General features: G+C 49.4%; 2 protein-coding genes across 2 annotated transcripts in view; one reads left to right on the top strand and one right to left on the bottom strand.

Annotated features, from left to right (window-relative positions):
* Window positions 1-8,396: 8,396 nt before the first annotated feature.
* Window positions 8,397-10,640, bottom strand: LOC149348898 (uncharacterized). The gene has a single exon (XM_089541019.1). It carries the CDS (start codon window positions 10,638-10,640, stop codon window positions 8,397-8,399), a length of 2,244 nt encoding a protein of 747 aa, XP_089397145.1.
* Window positions 9,888-20,554, top strand: part of LOC149348899 (uncharacterized) — a 38,362-nt gene continuing 27,695 nt past the window's right edge. The window contains exon 1 of the mRNA XM_089541018.1: window positions 9,888-10,727. The gene's annotated coding sequence lies outside the window, so the exon portion shown is untranslated. The remainder of the gene's footprint in view (window positions 10,728-20,554) is intronic.

The raw sequence follows: 20,554 nt of genomic DNA on the forward strand, positions 1-20,554 counted from the left end.
AACGAAGCTTTTTGAAGCTGACCATGTACACAACGTGAATGAGGTGGGGTCGTGCGAAGGAAGCGAAGTAGCAGCCCGGTGCATTGCGCAGACAAGCATCACTGCGCCACCGAAAACGATCAAATTAAAAATATTTCTATCTAATGCCTGTCATCACTGCACTCTCATTCATTTTTTTTTTATGTAGCTATCTTCCAGTATACAGCTTGTAGCCGCGAGCTGCAGTTGCAAGGCAAGCAAATGTAAACACGCTGCTGCCGTTGCCGTGTTTTTGGAGCGGTGTTAAACGCTCTCCAAAACGAGCCACCCGCAAGCCTGGGGTGTTCCCGCATTTAGAAAGGCTTACCCTGAACTTTCAAAGACGGCCAGGCGGCATAACATTGAAGGTAACTATAAAACTCCGGTTTCCGAGCGAACGGCGCAAACCTGACTTCATAACATTCTCGTTTGCCACACCTTCGGTTTTCGACGTGGAATACCCTGTTCAAACTACGCCTTGAAATGGTGCGCCCATTGCGTAATCTACCACTCATATTTTCTCTTTTTTCAGCAACTGCCAGGCCATTATCGCTACAACACGTGCGTCAGTATTTTGGTGATATGAGATGTCCAATGAACGAGCTTTTGCAAGCAGAAGAGAATGCAAGCTGCGGCGAAGCGCCGGCGCGCACTGAAACTCCTGCCGAAAACGTAAAACTTTTAAACTGGGATTCTGCAAAAATGGAGTATCCCGGCTATTTCATGCAGGATTTTTGCAGAAAGCTTGTGCTCAGAAAGCGGAATTTCCTTGCAAGGTTTGCTTAATTTCTACGCATTTAGTACAAGTGTCCTGACTCTTCGACATTAGTATATATGATTATTGTACTAAATTATCACCCAGTCCTTCAGACGTGGAGGCAAAGATTTATCAAGAGCATGTTGCCGTTGCCCCTGAAAACTTGCCTTTAGTGTCGAAAAAGACGCAGGACGACAAGGCGCAGTGGAAGCGAGAAAGGATTCTGCGCATAGCTGGAACTAAGGTAAACGATTCTGTGCAGCACAAAATTTGGGCTCCTTCCTAAGGTGTTACTGCGGGCGAGTTTCGGCGTGGCTTTTTAAGCCCACATATTGTTGAGAGCCAAGTCAATGACCGCAAATCGTGGGTGCACGAAGAGGGAAGGGTTCCCAGGGAGCTACTAGCATTCCTCCGAGTCTGCTGAATTTGCCATGAATCAAAGACCTGTCTAGAAGGTAATGCATGAGTCAAGTAAGCGTCTTCCGCACGAGTTTGACCATTGTTTGACCAGAAACCGCGCGCGCGTGTTGCCCGTCGCGAAGGGTAGGCCGTCTCCCAATGTCAGGTTGGAAATCCATAAAACCTTGTCCGAGGCGAATTTATATATGTATTATTGCATCCTACAACACAGCAATGTGTCCTGCTGCTGTTATGTGTCATTTTGTGCTCGGGAAGGACATTCACAACCGCTTCGCGACAGCGCGCGCAACACAGCGGGAGCTGTCAGACTGCCCCCGCCTTCCTGACAGGGACGCGCGCGCCGCCGCCAGTGGCGCGCGCGTCGCGCTGGAGTTACAAATACCTCGGTTACAAATATACAAATACCTCGGGATATGGCTAAACGAAGGGCAGATATACACGGAAAAGCATGAACAGGCTCTTAGGGCAAAAGGACGAAGAGACGCCGGGATAATGAAACATAGGGCATTATGGGGGTACAACAAATATGAAGTACTAAGAGGTATTTGGAAAGGAATAATGGTGCCGGGACTTACTTTCGGCAATGCGGTTCTGTGCTTAAGGGCAGAAGTTCAGTCGAGATTAGACGTAAATCAGAGAGCTGTTGGAAGATTAGCACTAGGTGCCCACGGCAAAACCACAAACGAGGCAGTACAAGGGGATATGGGTTGGGCATCATTCGAGGCACGGGAAGCTAAGAGTAAAATACTATATGAGGAACGCCTGAGGAAATTGGACGATAACAGATGGGCAGCTAAGGTATTTAAATATTTATACAGAAAGAACGTTGACTCACAGTGGCGGAAAAGAACTAGAAAACTAACCAGTAAGTATGCCGGTCATGAGGACGGAGAAAGAAAGAGCATTAAACGACAGGTTAAAAACGCGGAAGTTAAAAATTGGATGAATTCAATGGAAAAGAAACATAGTGTAGAACTATATCGATTCTGGAAAAGGCAGATCAGGAAAGAATTTTTCTATGATAACTCAAGAGGCAGTGCCCTACTTTTTGAAGCTAGATCAGGGTGTCTTAGAACGCGCAGCTACAAAAAGAAATTTAACGAAGAAGATGACACATGTGCAGTGTGTGGTAGATCTGTGGAAACAATTGAACACCTCATAATCAAATGTGATGGTATCCATCCGGATGTCGATGCAGGCACAGTCACTCTTTCTGAGGCCCTAGGGTTTAAAGATAACAATGGTCATGTAAATAAATCTGCAGTGGAAGTCAGCAAAAAGCGATTGGAGGATTGGTGGCTGAAAAGCAGAGATGTGGCATAAGGTTAGAATAGTAGGAAACCGTAGGCAAAGTTGATGGAGAATCTTAATGAGAATTGCCAACACAGTAAACAAAAAAATAATAAATAAAGAAAAGCTGAGCATGGTGGCAATTGCCACCACCCCGTTTCAAAGGGGGCGCTCCTATCCATCCATCCATCCATCCATCCATCCATCCATCCATCCGTTAGATGCGCAGGGTGCCTATATCTCTGACTGTGGGAGTTTCTATGTATCAAAGAAAGAACGTAAGTTGAGTCAGGCCGTAATGGAGAGGACAGAGGGGCGCAATAAAAGACACGGACATAGAAGTAGACAGGGACGAGCGCTTCTATGTCTACTTCTATGTCCGTGTCTTTTATTGCGCCCCTGGGTCCTCCTGAAAAGTTATGAACCAACACGCCCAAATTCAAGAACTTCTGCGTAATGGAGAGCTCCCGATTTGTTCCACGCAGTTACCATTCCTTATCGTGTACCGCAATCTCAAGAATTGAAAGGTGTTATTACTCTAGAAGCCATCGAGGCGCAGTCATGCTGCTGGCAATTTTCCCCGTGCAGTTTTCTCAGAATTTTTTTAGAAAACTTACTATTTGAAGAACTATTCGTCCTGGTTAGGAAACGACCCTCTCCCCCTTTCCATAACCAGTAATGGTTATCCATGACGTCAGCGACGATGAATGCGGGGCAGGGTCGGAAGGGAAAAATAGCAAATATGTAGTAGGGGTGTGCGAATACCAAATTTTTCGAATACGAATCGAATACGAATACTTGGTTCCGAATATCGAATCGAATATCGAATAATCAAGGACAGAAGAATTTAACCCCTACAAAACGTTATTTGAGCACCCAAGAACATCACAGTTCAACTATCAGTGATGAAATGAACACAAAAGATGTCTGTGACTGCACAAAAAGTATCAAAGTCTCGAACATTACTCATAGAAGAGTGGAAATATCAAAGATGGCTAGTACACAGCATAAGTACAAAAGCGCGTTGCTGGGATGAACATAAAAGGTTGTCGTGAAGGAAAACCTGCTGCTCCACACGGTCAGGCAGAAGTAGCTAGTTCCCTTCTAGCTGAAGCGACTTCTCCAGCCACAAAAATGCGCTCTCACTTGGCACTGAACTGGCACGTATTGCGAGGTATTTCGTGCAGAGCTCTGACTATACCAGCTTCGCAGGCATAGCCACAAAGAAGCTCACCAGGGCAGTCAGCTACTGCATGGCCCAACGTTACGCATTGCTCTGATCGCCGCTATATTGTTATGTCTCTTTTGATAAGACTTGCGGACCGAAATGAACGCCGGTGCTCGCAATAGAATATTCGGCTGGGTACGAATATTCGCGTCGGATCGAATATTCGAAACAACACGAATACTTAGGTTTCGAATCGAATACGAATACTAGAAATATACTATTCGAATTATATTAGAAAATTTCGAATATTCGCACACCCCTAATATGTAGCCTTTCTGGCGAACCCCACTGGCCCAAGTTCTATGGGAAGATTCTTAGAAACACGGAGACCACTCCCTAGGCTTCTCCCCCTGTGGACAAATATCGAGGGCATATATGTGACTGTGGGGTTTCTTTGTGTCAAAGGAAAAATGTCGGCCATTAGTCACACCGCTGTCGAGGGCTGCGGATTTTTTCACCCAGGTAGGATTCTTTACCGTGTACTACCATCTCAATTCACTGCACCTTTTTATCCTGGGCTTTTTCGGAATCACCATCCCGGTTGACTGACATCATTGACGTCGTAGATAACAATTATACCGTGCCGAACTCCGGCCTCAGTTCGCTCAACAAGTGATTCAGGTGTTAGGGGCTCATTATTAGTTTTCAAAAATTGAATTGGCCATTATTATTTATGGCTGTCAGTGCGTTTTGCAGCCATTAATCACAACACAGAAAACGGAGACGTGTGATCAGTTCATACTTGTCATCCGGAGCTATACCTACAAATATATGTATGTAGTTCAAATCCGGGTTATTCAAGAAAATGTTGCATAATTCGAGTTTCTTTCGGGCCGTTTTAGCAGCAAACAGATATCACAATTAGCGCTCGCTTTTGTGCGGGAACCTAGAAGTGCTCTATCTGTTGCGCCCTAGTTTAATAAACTCTGTGGCAATGGCGCACTTCAGAGAAATCTGCATGCCAAGTGAGGTACTTTCGTTATTTTTATCAGTTATTCTGCCGCGTATATTACCACCTCCTTCGCAGCAAACCCGTGTCCGTGGAAGACAGACCTGCCTTTGTTCGGACAATGCAAAAAGTTTGGACAGAGAATTAGGACAAAAAGATGTAGAAGGGGGTGATTATCGTTCGCAGTATGGCCTATATTGGAAGGGGGTTTAGGAAGAAACGTCCCCCGAAAAAAAGTCTCTGGAAAAAAGGTCACTTGAGGAAGCACCGTGAAGGAAAAAATGACCCCAAGTGAATAAAAAAATTTCTTCCGGAACCCACTTGAAAGAGAATTGCCCTCTTTATTAGACTCTCCTTTGGATTTGATAATAGATGTAAGCATGAAGTAAGTTGTAGTACCAGACCGCGCCATGGTCATGCAGTCCAGGTCATACAAAGAAAAAGCACTTCTGAAGGTGACTTCGCAGAAGCGCCGAACGATCCAGAGACGCACTTGCTCTGGACCACTTCCGCTCCGCCGCCATCATTGTTCTTCATGGACGCCCCGTATCCATTCGTTGTTTAGTCGCTTCCGTGCCAACACATGTAATCGTTGTAGCTTGCAATGTTACAGCTTGCCAAGAAGACACGCGCAGTCAGAGCCTTGATATCACGGTGAAAATGATGTCGCATAAAATCAGTGAAATGCGACGACAGTAAAAGGACATGAGTTACTCGGTGAAAACCAATACCATTTAGCTTGTGTATCGAGATGTCCTTCTCATCATGTGTTTTGTTGCAAGCCTTCCAAGCGTTGAGCGATAAACCACTGCCACACTTGCGTTGCTCTGACCATGACGTTGCGTTTACCGGTCAGTGACTCGTTCCACCTGCAAACAATTTGTATCCGCCTCACGTCAGCCGTACATGCATGCGAGTCACATGCATGCACACATACGATGCGGCCGGATGCTCAAATTGCGGCAGCTTACGATATGTTTGGTGTCACGAGTTTGGGGACATTTTGTCCTACTTCTCAAATAGGGACGTTTTTTCCGGGGATGTATGTTCCGGGGACGTATCTTCCGGGTATATTTTTTTGGGGGGACATTTTTCCGGCTCCCATTGGAAGGAGGTAGCGTGCAAAAGATACGCAGGACACACAGAAAGAGGACACGGACAAGCTCTGTTGTAACGTCGTAGTTAAAGAACGGGAAAGGGCCCTGTGCAATAGCAATGCATTGAAGAAGAATGGATGGTTGGATAAGATGGATATTTACATATACATCAACCGCTATATAGCGCAAGGAGCAAATATTAGTTTCATATTAGTATTAATTGACGAAGACGACTATTTCCAATGCACAGCGTGAGAGTGTGTTAAAGTTTAGCACGAGGCGTGCAGAGGGCAAAATGCTTGTCTAGAACACGTTAACACTGGGTGTGTTTCGGGCTGAACACGCGATATCTATAGATAATATTTGGCTAAAAGTGGTTTGGATGCAATCATGTGCAGTTAAACGTATATGATTTCGTTGTCATTTTTCGACTTCTTGGTCGCAGCGGCTTTGGGAAGTGGGAACAGACAGTTCGCTCGTTCGAGACATTTGTTTTGCCCTCTGTACGTTTTCGGCTGCAGTGATAGCGTTTTGCTCTCTTGCAGTGGCCAGCTAAGATGATCTGATCGCAGTCGCAGCAATATTTATTTTGGAAGGGCGCTAAGGAGTTCCGGGTGAAGACCAGAAGGCAGCGGTCATGGCGGTGGCAGAGCGACGTATAGTCAATTCAAAAGGCGGATCATCAGGAAGGTCTCGCGAATTGATCACAACCGCCTTTCTCCTCTTCGGCGGTTGCCTGCACTGGACCCGTGCTGGCGTGCTGCAGTGCAATTTATTTATGATTTGCCCAAGGTCACCCTCTAGGCCAAGCTTCACACAAACCGGTGAGCCGGTTTGACTCGTGAGATAGTGTTTTCGCACTGAAAGAAGCTGGTTCACAAGTGTCCTTCAGTCGCCGACATCTTATTGAACGGCAGGTGTGTCGACAGGTAGCTCACGCTTATTTACTCTGGCTGGAAGAAGCCATTTGATTGATTGTAAAACATTTTATTCGCCTGAAAGAGCTTGGTAAGAGGTCAGCACTGCTCTGAAAGTGGCTTTCAGAAAAGGTGCGGTATTCTTAGATTGTTAGAGGACGCCGTTTCACCAATATTTTGGTGAACCAGCAACAGCAACTTGGCTGCCATATGACACTCCGTATAGCACTCGGCTGCTGACCCGAAAGACGCGGGTTCGATCCCGGCCGCGCCGGTCGAATGTCGCCGGAGGGGAAATTCTAAAGGCCCGTGTACTGTGCGATGTCAGTGCATGTTAAAAAACCCCAGCTGGTCGAAATATCCTTAGCCCTCCACTACGGCGTCCCTCATAGCTTGATTTGCTTTGGGACGTTAAACCCGCCAATAACCATAAACCATAGTGAGACTTTGAATCTCGGCGACTTCGCGCCTTTCCCTCTCCTAGCTCTGGTCGCTTTTGGCACGCTCAAAGGTCGGCGCGCCTCGCGCGGCAATTCCCCTTTGGGGGGGAGCTGCCCCACCCGCCGGAGCGACACCGCCGACTGGCCGCGGCCATGGTAGCTGCGTGACGCATAAAAGAATCTAACCAACAGCCATCCCTAAACAGAATATGTGCACTAATCCGGAGGTCCAGATCCTAGAAAAAAAAATTGCATCAACATCCAAGACTGGGAGTCGAACCCTTGGCGGCGCGAATAGATAATAGATGGCTAATAGATGGCTATGGCTCCAAAAAGTGTTTGTATTTCCTGTAAAAAAATTCGAAAATAAATTGAATTGAATAAGCTTCAAACACCACTGCTCAAGAAGTAAGCGGCTGCAACCCGTCACAGGAACCCTTTCCATCCAATGTCGGGGACAGCCCCTCCCTGCATCGTCACGCCGCCGAAGCAGCAAAATGTCGCATTGTCACGCCATTGACTTTTAAATATCCCATCTCGCCCCACTCTCCCATACAAAGTGGGTTTACATATAGCACATGCGCAGGCACGAGCGTACCACTCTTCTAACGCCATACACATCGCGTCAGCCCGTTGTGGATCCCCAGCCGGTCAGAATTATTCCGGAGCACTCCATTACGGCACCTCTTTCTTCTTTTCGCTCCCCCTGTGGGCTCTTGCAGTAACCACCGCCGCTGTCTGGCTTTGTCAGTTATAGTATCGAGAAGGAGTCCCGTTGATTCTGTGCTAACGAATTTAGACACCATTCTTGCGAAGCGATATGCGTTCAACTCCTACCCTCTCCTCGGGAATGCTGGTGCAGGGACACTAGCGTCTATTATTATTACAGGCAGTTTAAACAGAAAAATTCGTACGCAGTTCATGCAGCGCATATTTACTAAAGTTACACGGAGAGACTTCGCTACAAGGTGGCATCTCGACCAGTGGCAGTGAAGTTTTATCCTTGCTTGCACGGTAAAGATCACCATAATAGTAATGATTTCATTTAGCATTCTTAGCGGGCAGCCAAGGCATGCATGGTAGCAAAAGGCAATAGTACTGCCCATACGTACCACGAAAGTTTGCGCTAAGACCACGTTTGTCAGCAAATTGAATTGCCTAAGCGTGTCTCGCATTCACGGCACATGGTCTCGGACTGTATTTGCAGTATTTAAGCTTTATTTACAGCAGCGTTACATTCATCAATCACAGCACATTCAATGAGGACTATGAGGTAGATTTCACTCGTCTACCACATCTGCCAACTTTAGAAACTTCCGCACGTGGCGCCAGCTATCGGCATCGAGTCCGTCCAGCTGCACCGGCCGGTTGCCGCCTTCGCTCGCCAAGCGGCAGATGACGCTGTTTCGCACCACTCCCGTGGCCTTCATGTAGCCGTCCATCTCGACGAGGCAATCCAATGCTTGATTCACGACGGCGGCGGCAGTAACCTCGTCCACGCCGGCAAACTCGGAGACCTCTCTGATCACGCCTTGTCCGCTTGATACCTCTTCGAGCGCCCTTGCGCAGCTCTTGCTTTGTGTGACGCCCATCACGAAGTGCGAGGCCCTCATGGCCAGGGCGCGGTTGCGTCTGATGACTCGCTGGATGCACAGGTAATCCGTCTCCTCATCCACTGGACTGTGGCTCAGCTGGAGCATGGTGTAGTTTTTCCAGAAGCGCGACTGCAGCTCGAAGAGGAACATTTCCAGGGCACCGCGGTTGCTCTCGCATACAAAGAAGCCGAAGTCGCAAAACATTTTGCTTCCTGTTACGACGAGGGCCAGTTGACTCGTCTCGGTTGCAGTGAGACGCATGTCGTGAAGTCGCAGAGTGCGGAGGCTACTGTTCTTGGACAAGGCTTCAACCAGGCTTCCATGACTCACTTGCGGAACGCCGCTCACCGGAAGCTTGAGTTCTAGAGTTCTGAGCTTTGTGGTTGTCTCTAAGAACACTGCGATGGTTGATAGGGCGTCGGCGTCCAACAGGCGAGCGTGGCTCACGCTCAGACTCAGCGACGTGATCTGAGTGCAACGAAGCAACAAGTCGAGGGATTTCTCGAAGAACTGCGTGCGCCGGAGGTTTCCGACATCCCAAACCACGGTCTGTATCAAATTGGGGTATTCGGACAGGTCACCCGACCGCTCTTTGACGACGTAGTTATGTTCCAGGCGTATGCGGTATTCCAAGCCGGTCTGCCGGATGATTCCGCAAAAGGCGCTCACGTCGTCGTCGTGTACGCGGGCCAACGTGACCGTGCGGATAATCTTGTTGGCACGCACGGCCTCGCAGAACGAAGTGAACTCTTTGGCCGTGAACGTGGATACATCCACGGTGAGCTGTTCCAGGGACTCCTGGCGAGCGATACCTCTCAGGCATAGCGCCATGTCACGTGGCCCTTCGCTGTCACAATTCTTCCAGCCCTCCCTAGAGTCGAAGCGCCCTTGGAAGGCCTCAAACCAGGACGTGCCTATGAGTGTGAGTCGGCGAAGCGTTTGGTTTTCTGTTAAGAGCTTGGCGATGACGCCGAAGTTCCATCTGCCCAAGAAGAATCCCGCGACGTCCAGATCTTGCAGCTTTGTGTTCATGCAGACGCCGTCCACGATGGCTTTGAGGGAGGGTGGGTGACTGGTGCAGCTCTTGCGGACCGTCAGAGAAAGCAGCCCGCAGTGTGCGCTGCCGACGTAGTCGCACAATAATTTGCTCGTCACGTTGGGATCACGGATGACCAGGCAGGCACTAAGGCAAAGCGTCTTAAGGCTCTTATTCCTGCTGAGCGACCTGAAGAGCGCGGCCGCATGTGGCGCAGGCATGTGCACCTCTGTCAGTTCAAGAACGGAGAGCGTGGTCGTCATTCGGAGAAAGGTCAGGAGACTGCCCGACGGGCACTTCTGCAGTTTGTCATGCGTCCAGACCAGCTCTTGCAGGTGGTTTAGGGACCCGATGGCTTTTCCCAGGTAGTCCACGAGAGCCTGGCTTACACGGTAAACGGATCTGATCCTGAGTGACCTCAGAAACGGCCCTGCCTGGGTGATGGCCTCGGCGATAAGCTTTTCGTGACCTGCAAACGCTTCTCCCACTACGTCGACCGACACAACGCAGCGGTGGTTCTTGAGGATGTCTTGGACGACGGACAGGGCTCTCAGTCGTTCCCCTTCAGTCAGACGAGCATTGTCCCCGTTGCCGGCGAGGTTCTGACAGTCTTCCTGTTTTCGTGGTTGGTACCGGGACGCGTTCTGGATCGCAGTTACTACCCAGGGTTCTTGGTACCACGCCAGGGAGAGTCTTCCGGGCAGAACTTCGATTAGTTCGAGGCCTATTGGCCTCAGGTAGTCGTTGAGAGCTTCGAGCTTCCGGAAGATGGCGCAGAGACGACCTGGTTCTGTGCTCGTGCAAGGCCCCGTGCGCACGTAGACGATGGCTTCAGCCGACGCAAGACGCTGCTGGCCGCTTTTGTGGCCATGGCGGCCGACCAAGTTCCCCATGTGAATGGACTTGGGGTCAGGAGCTGTGCAGGCCGCTGACTTTCCTTCGGTGGACGTCGCGTGAACCTGCAGGTGCACAAACGAAAGGTAAGGCGGATGAAGACTGCAGCGCGGGTCAGGAGATAAATGCGAGTGCATTATATCGCAGGTGAACTCAAGAAGAGAAAATTTACCCAGGCAGAACAGAGCCCCGATACTCGTGAATGTTAGATAGAAATTTAGGCAGGGGCGTCATATTTAGGCGAGGAGATGAGATCCGGATAGGGTGGCCGCAGCTATAGTCGGATACAACTCATGAACGCAGCGGGGAATTCCCCCTAAAAGAGGCCCTCCAGCCATGGTGTCGACCGGTTCTCAGAACGGCCTGGTTCTCATAATCACCTCGCGTGAAATCACAAATGACTGCCGATATTGGCGGCAATTAACCGTAACGGCATGACAATCGATCCGACGCCACTGGCTGGAAGGCGTACTTGGAAGGGAATTCGCCGCGGTGTGTAACAGCTGAAGGAAAACGTTCTCCTAGAAATGCTTGCAGGAAAACAGATGCAATCGCGACTGGTACAGTCTCTGCCACTTTGCCAAAAGTAACCAGGCTGCATGGCTTGCTTCTCATTCGTATAGTAGAGCCCTTACAGCTTCCCTAAAGATCAAAGTGCTTTTGTAAGGTGAGGACAAGAGTTCTCCTTACCGTGCAGATATTTAGAGCTTGAGGGCTGGCATAACAGCTTCGATATACGACTGAGAAACAAACCGTTCAGCCTGGTTACCTTTGGCAAAGACTGTACATATGCACGGCACTCTACAGTGACAATTTAAGCAGCCAACATGATGTCAACACGTGAGCTTCTCGCTCCGCTAAGTATTATAGTAAAGTACATGCAAAAACGCTTTCGCTAGTCTTCGTTTCGCGGAAAATTGGTTAACGATGTTCCTCTCACACTGTGTGAATCAAAAAGAACAAAGAAAGATTTGCAGGGGTGAGACTGTTATGAACATGACTGCGCACTGTAGTTTTGCTGCTCACAAGATTGACAGTCATGAGCGACAGATCTAAATGCAAAAGTTCTATGGAATGTGCATAAATTTGACCTCGGTGTCACCTTGCAATGCCACTTTAGCAACAGCCGTAAGTTAAACGTCGCCGCCGCGGTGGCTCAGTGGTTATGGTGCTCGGCTGCTGACCCGAAAGACGCGGGTTCGATCCCGGTCGCGGCGGTTGAATTTCTTTGGGGGGGAAATTCTAGAGGCCCGTGTACTGTGCGATGTCAGTGCATGTTAAAGAACCCCAGGTGGTCGAAATTTCCGGAGCCCTCCACTACGGCGTCTCTCATAGCCTTAGTCGCTTTGGGACGTTAAACCCTATAAACCAAACGAAACCTAAGTTAAAGGTCAGATGTCCAACCATAATCGACTGTGCACTACACGACTGCGATCTACAAAGTTGTGCAACCAAAACTGACCGCGCCCGATATAATGGCCGCCAACAAATTTGGCCCGGGTCATTTCCAAAATGGGTTCCGGGAGATTTTGGAATGTTTTCGCATTATAATAGGTTTAACCAAGCTAAATCCCTTAGTGTACCGTGTCTACCACAGGTGCACCATGGTGCCTGATATGGCGATAAGCGGTAGTGGGTTGGTTTGGTTTTGTGGGGTTTAACGTCCCAAAGCGACTAAGGCTATGAGAGACGCCGTAGTGAAGGGCTCTGGAAATTTCAACCACATGGGGTTCTTTACCGTGCACAGACAGCGCACAGTACACGGGCCTCTAGAATTTCTCCTGCAAAGAAATTCTAGCCGCCGCGGCCGGGATCGAACCCGCGTCTTTCGTGTCAGCAGCCGAGCACCATAGCCACTGAGCCACCGCGGCGGCGATAAGCGGTAGTGGCTGTTAACGGCACGCGAGCACTTCACGAAGTCTCCAATGAGAGGTTGGTAATCGCGGCGCGTTCAGGCGGACTTCGCTGGCTTCTATCTTTGTCTAATAATATGGGCTAAGCCTACTCCGCGGGTAGCACCTAGGTCGGACCGTTTTCAAGGCGCTCGACAACTTCCCAGAGCGCACCTGAGCGATTAGAACCATGTCTTTAATGGTAATTAGCATCGACTTATTATTCCTAACTACATTCACTTGATTTTTATTCTTAAGGATGCTTCTGTTTAAACTTGATTTATTGTATGTGGGATACCCCGTATATATTAGACATTTTTAGTTGGGCGTACGCAGTAAGCGCAGAACGTTCCGTACCGCTGGGCCGCTTGCGTACGTATGCACGTATCGTGTCGTTGTGCGTGCGCTACGGGCTCCGTTGATAAGATGGCGGCGCCCTGCTCGCCCGCTTCGGAATAAATGCTTGCGGTGGTGCATAAATGCACCTCCGGATTCTTTGACGCGATAGCTCGCTCAAATAGTAGCGGTTCGCTTTTATTTCGCACACTCTCGCCCACGCGTAGAGGTATAAGTGATAACTAGCCCCGGTTTTTCAGATCATTAGACAATTTTCAAGCTCTTAGGCCTAACTAAATGCCCTGTGTTTACCTGGAAAGAACGACACCTGGCGAAGCAGTTCTCTAGCTTTTAGTCATTTGTTACATTTTGTTCAATGAGCATAGTTTTTCTTCTTGGAACGAAAAAGCTCGCAGTGCACCCAGCCTAGTTATCAGTAATTGCGGATGAAAATTTCTTCAACACAGGGTTGATTAGCCTTGACGTCTTGTCACTAGATGGCGCTACCGCTTATGCGTGCCCCTGAGGGACGCTACGGCACGACCATCTAAAAGTGACGTGCTTAAACTATTTACAGCGTACGCAACGCAGTAAGCGGTGCGTGCGGAAGATTACTGCGTACGCCCAACTAAAAGTGTCTAGTGTAAGCACGACACTAGTTGGCCGTGCCGTAGCGTCCCTCAGGGACACGCGTATACGGTAGCGCCGTCTAGTGACAAGACGCCAAAGCACATCATCGCTGTGTTGAAGAAATTTTCATCCGTAATTACTGTTGACTAGGGTGGGTGCACTGTGAGCCTTTTTCGTTCAAAGAATAAAAACTATGCAAATAGAACAAAATGCAACAAATGACTAAAAGCTAGACAACTGCTTCGCCAGGTGTCGTTCTTGCGAGGTAAACACAGGGCATCTAGTTAGGCCTAAGAGCTTGAAAATCGACAAATGATCTGAAGAACCGGCGCTAGTTATCACTTATATCTCTTCGCGCTGGCGAGAGTGTGCGAAATAAAAGCGAACCGGTAGCATTTGAGCGAGCTATCGCGTCAAAGAATCCAGCGGTGACATGCAGCTATTCCGAAGCGGGCGAGCAGGGCGCCGCCATCTTGTCAACGCAACCCGTAACGTACGCACGCAACGACACGTGCGTACGTACGCAAGCGGCTCAGCAGTACGGAACGTTGTGCGCATGCGCACTCGCAACCCGCAACGTTCCTGCGTACGTAAGCCCGTTCCGCACGGCCAACTAAAGGTGTCTATTAAGACTAGCCACCGTAATTCATGCACGCTATTGAACAGGAATAATGAACCAGAGCAGCGGAGACAGACGCTTACACTAATTAAATCAGCTTCCCGCTGCAACAGTTACTTGTTATGAACGCCTTACCGTATAGACTATAATCTATGATACGGTGCATTTTTCTTGTAAATAATCGTGATCGGTTAGAAGGGATTTCGTACTTATTTAAATCCCTCCTAGCCGGTCACTATTATTTACGATAAGGAAAATGCACCGTATCATACATGATAGTCTATGGGGTAAGGGGTTAACGATAAGTAACAGTTGCGGCGGGATGCAACCGGAAGTAGATTTTTAAAAAGTATTAGGTCATAAAATAGCTTTTTTGTTCTGTTACAACATGTGCAGTGCGATAATCCTTCAGAATACATTGTCAGAGAGGTATTACCTTGCGTATCACATATGGTACAGCACGCACTTGTGGGTAATTTAGTCGCTATATGGCCTTTCATATAGCGACAGAAAATCCCAGCAATCCAGTGATTTTACATGTTTTCCGCATTCATATAAATGATCGCCGTCCAATTAGTATCGCCTAATTAAAGCCCGTACAAGACGACGGTGAACAGGCAGTGCCGCGGGACGGACCAGCTGGAAGTTGATGAAGGCGACGCGCTCCAATGCACAGCGCGAGAGTGTAGTGCTGTTTAACACGAGGCGTGTTGGCTGCGGCGATAGTGGTCTCACTGAGCGGCCCTTAAAGCTGCGGGTTCCTCCCCCCAGTCATAGATATTGATTCAATTTCTTCTCTTTTTCATGGTGTGACCTCTAACTAAGCTGAAGGTCAAGTTTACACGGTCCGCGACTGTATTCCGAGGTCCCGTAGTGAAGATTTCGCTGCAAAAGTTATCGTCATCCCTCTCAGAAGCGCTGGGTGGTCTATGCTATTTTAGCCTGGGCCATGCTGAGAGAGCACTAGTTTTAAAAAGCACGTGTATAAATCTAAAGCCGAAAGACCACGTGTAAAGACTAAAGACCTGACTCCGTTGTGAAACATTGGAAGTGTGATGAATTACAAGGATTACAGGGCAAAGATTACGAGATACAAGGTAAAGCTCGACGCGTTATCTTTCCATCACCGCTTGGACACGATAAGCACATATGGTAATTAAGACCAGAGTTCCAGGTTAGCAGCGAAATGGACGGAAAAGACGTACACTCTACAGCGAGCCACCTAGATTGCCGATTGTGCGTGTTCTTTGTCTATGCCTTTAGCTGCGCTTCTAGGGCAAATTCATGTAAGGGGGCCACTTCCACATCCTTAACATAACCTTCGCGTACGTTCTGTGCCGTCTGAATAGACAACGCGGGAAAAAAGACAAACGAAGAGACAAAATGAAATCAGTAGATGGAACCACTAACCTGGTAAACACGTCCGGTCGACAAGATCTCAGCAGGCCACGGCCGTCGAAGCGGTGTTTTTCCTGGATCACCAAACAGCGCACCACACTCAACCGAAGAGGAGATAGACGTTTGGAATACGTGCCCCGTCCACCCGCGTTTATCAAGGCAGTGAGGTTGGCTGTGATTGGCTGTCCGCCATCGTGTGACTCACTCTCCAGGCATCCAAGATACAAAAGGACAGCTGACCTAGAAACCCACCAGAAGACCGCTTCCCAGTTCCAGTGACTCGGACCAACTAACCTTCCCAGAAGTCTTTATGCTTCGGGGCAGAGAATTCGGACACAGAAAGGCAGGAAAAGGTGTGTGTGTGTGTGGTTGGGGAGGGGGGAGGGGTTGGTGCATCTTGTGACTCACTCTACAGGCTTCCAAGATACAAAAGGACAGCTGACCTAGAAACCCACCAGAAGAACCCTTCCTAGTTCCAGTGACTCATGCCAACTGGACCTTCCAGAAGTCTTTATGCTTCCCGGCAGCGAATTCGGACACAGAAAGGCAGGAAAAGGTGTGTGTGTGTGTGGTTGGGGAGGGGGGGGGGGAGGAGTTGGTGCATCTTGTGACTCACTCCTCTCACGCCATCTTGTGACTCACTCTACAGGCTTCCAAGATACAAAAGGACGCTGACCTGGAAACCCACAATAAGGACTCAGAAAGGCAGGAATAGGTGCGGGGGGGGGGGGGGGGGGAGGGGTTGGTGCTGGCTGTAGTGTCCGGGAGATAAGGGAAAGATTTTCGCGGGAGGTCAAAAGAAATGCACTGAAAGAGTTAAGCTGCCCTGACCGATTCCCCCGACCCTGCTATAGTGACTAAGCAGGAAGTGGTAGATGGAATGGAATTGCCCCCTTCGTCTATGGTTGGGGATAGACCTCTCTTTCCATTGTGACGCCACTCCCTGCTTCGTCATCCTAGCAGGGTGATGATATTCGGCTAACGCCATTGACAGGAAGAAGTTCCTTTGAGAGGGAAAAGCCCTGGGTTCTCAAGGTGCATCCGACTACAACAACGCTTTACTCGGAATTTATGCCCGCTCACATTTCACACGTGTTTTAGTTATTTCCCGATTCGTAAAATATGTGCACGTGTACAAAAATTTCTGGAATTCAGTGTTAGGAACTTGAATATTTTTGTGTCCTGAAAGAAAGTGTATGTGGGCATCCGTTATTTCCGGATCGATCGAAGTTTTCAGAGCGCGCCTTTACATTCGTTTTTTTTCCCCCCTGAATTTTGCCTTTTCCAGCTATAAATGATGCGTTCAACCAGGCCAACCATGTGCACGATCTTTTTGTTATTATTTTGACGCTGGCGTCTCTCATAGCCTCAGTCGCTTTGGGACGTTAAACCCCATAAACCAAACCATTATTTTGACGCTGAGGAAAAAGTTTTCCGTTTTTAGCAAATTTTATAAAATTTTACAAGAAAAAAGTTCGCCATCAGACACCGAAAGCCTCATGTTGGCTGCAAGAAAGCAGTAGTCTACGAGTTCCCGCTTACATGCGGCAAGGCGTACATTGGGCAGACCTTGCGGTGTCTTATTGAGCGTCTGCTTGAACACAAGAATTCATTAAACAAGAGAGGACATCTTCCAGACCACTGCCAAGCCTGCTCGAAAGAGAAGCGTGTAGCCTGCAGGCCTCGACTATCGGACTGCAAAGTGCTATTGAAAAGCCGAGATAGGACAGAACGTGAGCTCGAAGTGATATTAGCATTAGTGACATGACAGTTGTTCTTGATCATAGAGCAATGTTGTTTCTTGATGCATATCTGTGAGAGGTGAATGTTTGTCATAAGAGCATGGATAAGGGCAAAGGCTATATAAACGTTCTTCCTTGAATAAATCCTGTTGAAAAATGCAGCGCTCGTCCTGTTCCCTTACTCGTCCGTGTTGCCATTTTGCGCTCTCATGTATTCCGCGAATACGCACCAACAAGCCCAGCTGCAAGTACTTCTTTTAGAAGTCGCCTGATCTTGAAGGTGGAGTAGAATTGAAATGAGTAAATAATCATGAGAACCACAGCCATACTGCTGCAAAAAAGAAAAACAACTGCGCAGTTTTCTCGGGTGGTGGTGGTGAAAACTTTTATTTTGTGAAAAAGAGTTTGGGAGCCACAGAGTGGCCCCGCTACATGGTCGGCGTCCCTAGTCCGGGACACCGCATGACGAGGCCCCGTCTCTCGCCCGTTTCACCAGAGCTCTTTGGGACTCAAGCGAGGAGCAGTTGAGGTGGGCAGTCTCCCATGCCTCTCTGGAAGGGGAAGGGGGGAGGTGGGGATTTTGAGTACATGCCCACACCATGTGGAAGATATCACAGGTCTCCCCACAGTGTGGGCATCGCCCATCCGTGTTAGGATCGTAATGTTTTATTATTGCAGGACAGAGTAGAGTACCTGTCTGCAGGCGCCTTAAAGTTCGCTCCTCCGTCTTACTCAGCCCTTTTGCAGGGGCCGGGAAAAGGCGGTGGTTTTCGCTATAATGTGTTAATATTTCCCTGAATCGCAGCAGCGGCTGGTTAGTCTCCGAGCCAGAAGAGCTGGGATGAGGAGCCCGGTGAGTAAGCGCTCGGGCAGCCGCGTCCGCGGCCTCATTACCTCGTAAGCCCTGGTGGCCAGGAGCCCAAATGATTCGTTTGGGTGTTGGATCAGTGGCAGTCCGTCGTAGAATACAAGCAGATAAGGGGGAGATCTCCCCTGCCAAGTAATGTTCACATGCTTTTCGGGAGTCCGTGATGATTATTCTCGAATTGGCGTGGGCGGCAGCAAGCGCTATCGCTACTTCCTCGGCCCCCATTGAATTCGGGGCTCGAAAGGAGAGTCCATCAACGTGCATTTCCTGGTGAACGACAGCGGCCGAGTAAAATCCCGTGGGCGATGGCCCTGCTACGTCTACATAATATACACCGGGTCGGGAGCCGTGTTGTCTCTCAAGAGCCCGAGCCCGCGCTTGTCGTCTGTTTTCATGCATGTCGGTGTCCATGTTACGGGGGAGCGGGGAGACCCAGAGCATATGGCGCCATAGTACTGGTGTACGCTCCGCCTCCTCTGGAGTGCAGTCGTGTTGGATGTGTAAGCGGTTTAGCAGGCGGCGCCCAGGAGCCGTCTTCGTGAGCCGCGTGTATTGGTTCACGAGGTGGGCCTCCCGCAGCTCCTGGTAGGAGTTTAGCACCCCCAATGCCTTGAGTTTGGCATTAGAGGTAGCCACCGGGAGATCCAGGGCTCACTTAGTTGCCTTGCGGATGATAGCGTCTATTCGCACCTCGTCTTGCTTAGTAGTGCGGAGATATGGCACGGCGTAGAGGATCCGGCTAGTCACGAAGGCATAGACGAGCCGAAGCGCGTCCCTGCCGCGCAGACCACCCCGCTTGTTGGAAACGCGGCCGATCATGCGCCCTACCTGTTCGCCTACTCTCTTCAGTTTCGCAATAGTGGAGTCCGGTCTGAGTCTCTGGTGAATGAAAAGGCCCAGAATACGGAGCTCCTCCACCTCTCTAATAGGACCTCCTGACAGAGAGATGTGTATTGCTGTCCTATCCTTTGGGTTCGCTCTGACATGCAGAAGCTCTGATTTCGCTGGAGCACATTGGAGCCCACAGTCATTAGCATACGCATCGACTATGGAAGCAGCCTGCTGAAGGCGGTCCTCCATGTCCCCAAGGCTCCCCTGAGTGGTCCAAATTGTAATATCATCTGTATATAACGCGTGTTGAATGCCTTTCACCCGGGCCAATTGGCTTGGGAGGCGCATCATAGCAATGTTGAACAGGAGTGGTGATAACACTGCTCCCTGAGGGGTACCCCGAGTTCCCATCATGTAAGGGCCGTATTCCTCGCCCTCAATCCGAAGAAAGGCCTGGCGATTAGACAAGAAATCTCTTACATACGCGTAAGTCCTAGCCCCACAATCGGTAGAACTCAAGTTGGCCAGGATGCTTCCGTGTTTCACATTGTCGAAAGCTCCTTTCAGATCAAGGGCGAGGATGGCTTTGTCATTGTGTCGCATAGTTGTGGGTCGTATTACATCCCTGTGCAGCTGGAGAAGGACATCCTGTGCAGACATGTGAGGGCGAAACCCGAACATGGTGACTGCAAAGAAGCCCTTACTCTCCAGGTATGGAGAGAGGCGATCCCGTACCATCGTCTCCATAAGCTTGCCCGCACATGAGGTCAGTGATATGGGCCTCAGGTTGTCCGTATTCACGGCCTTACCTGTTTTAGGGATAAACGTCACAAGTGACGTTTTCCACTCGGGAGGGAGTGGACGCCCGTCCCAGATCTGGTTGACGTATTCTAATAAATGAAGGTAGGCTGAGTCCGGTAGGTTCGCCAACAGGTTCACTGTTATGTGGTCCCGTCCCGGAGCCGTACCCCGGCGCATTTTTGTTAAGGCCGCCTTAAGGTCGTGCAACTCAAAAAGGGCATCGAGTGTTTCATTAGGCCTGCCAGAGTACATTTACTCTGGCCCTGGCGGGTCCTCCATACGACAGAGATATCTGTCGCACAGAGTGTCCGCAAGTTGCGCCGTCGTACCTTGGAACCCTTGCAGAGCCCGCCGGAGCTGCTTTTGCGTCTCCCCTCTCATTTGGGAGAGGTCGATTAGACTGCGAAAGAGACGCCACGTCCCCTTCGAGCTCATCTGATGAGCTGCGGCGTCGCAGCGTGCTATCCAATTTGAATCTGAGAGCTCGGCAGCATACGCTGCAGCCTGCTCTGTAAGTTTGGCTATGCGGTCGCGTAATTTGCGATTAGTTTTCTGCTTTTTCCACCGTTTAGTTAAGCTCCGGCGCGCTTCCCACAAATGCAGGAGGTGGGTGTCCACTGCGGGGATCTCTTCGGTGGTTTGTAGTGTTGTGACGTGTTGTTTCTGAATGTTGTATATGTGGTTAGCCCACTCCGCGTAGCCGCCGGAAAATAGTACGGGAGGGATAGTGTGATTCCGGAATTTGTGCCAATCGGTCAGCTTGGCCTGACCCCATTTTTTGCGCGCTGCCTTTGCC

This window comes from Amblyomma mixtum, chromosome 4 (genome assembly GCF_055824585.1).
Source record: "Amblyomma mixtum isolate Tamu chromosome 4, ASM5582458v1, whole genome shotgun sequence".
Taxonomy (NCBI): Eukaryota; Metazoa; Arthropoda; class Arachnida; order Ixodida; family Ixodidae; genus Amblyomma; species Amblyomma mixtum.

Bases quoted from the DNA above. Each gene is read 5' to 3' on its own strand.
- LOC149348898 (XM_089541019.1), bottom strand. From the start codon at position 10,640: ATGGGGAACTTGGTCGGCCGCCATGGCCACAAAAGCGGCCAGCAGCGT.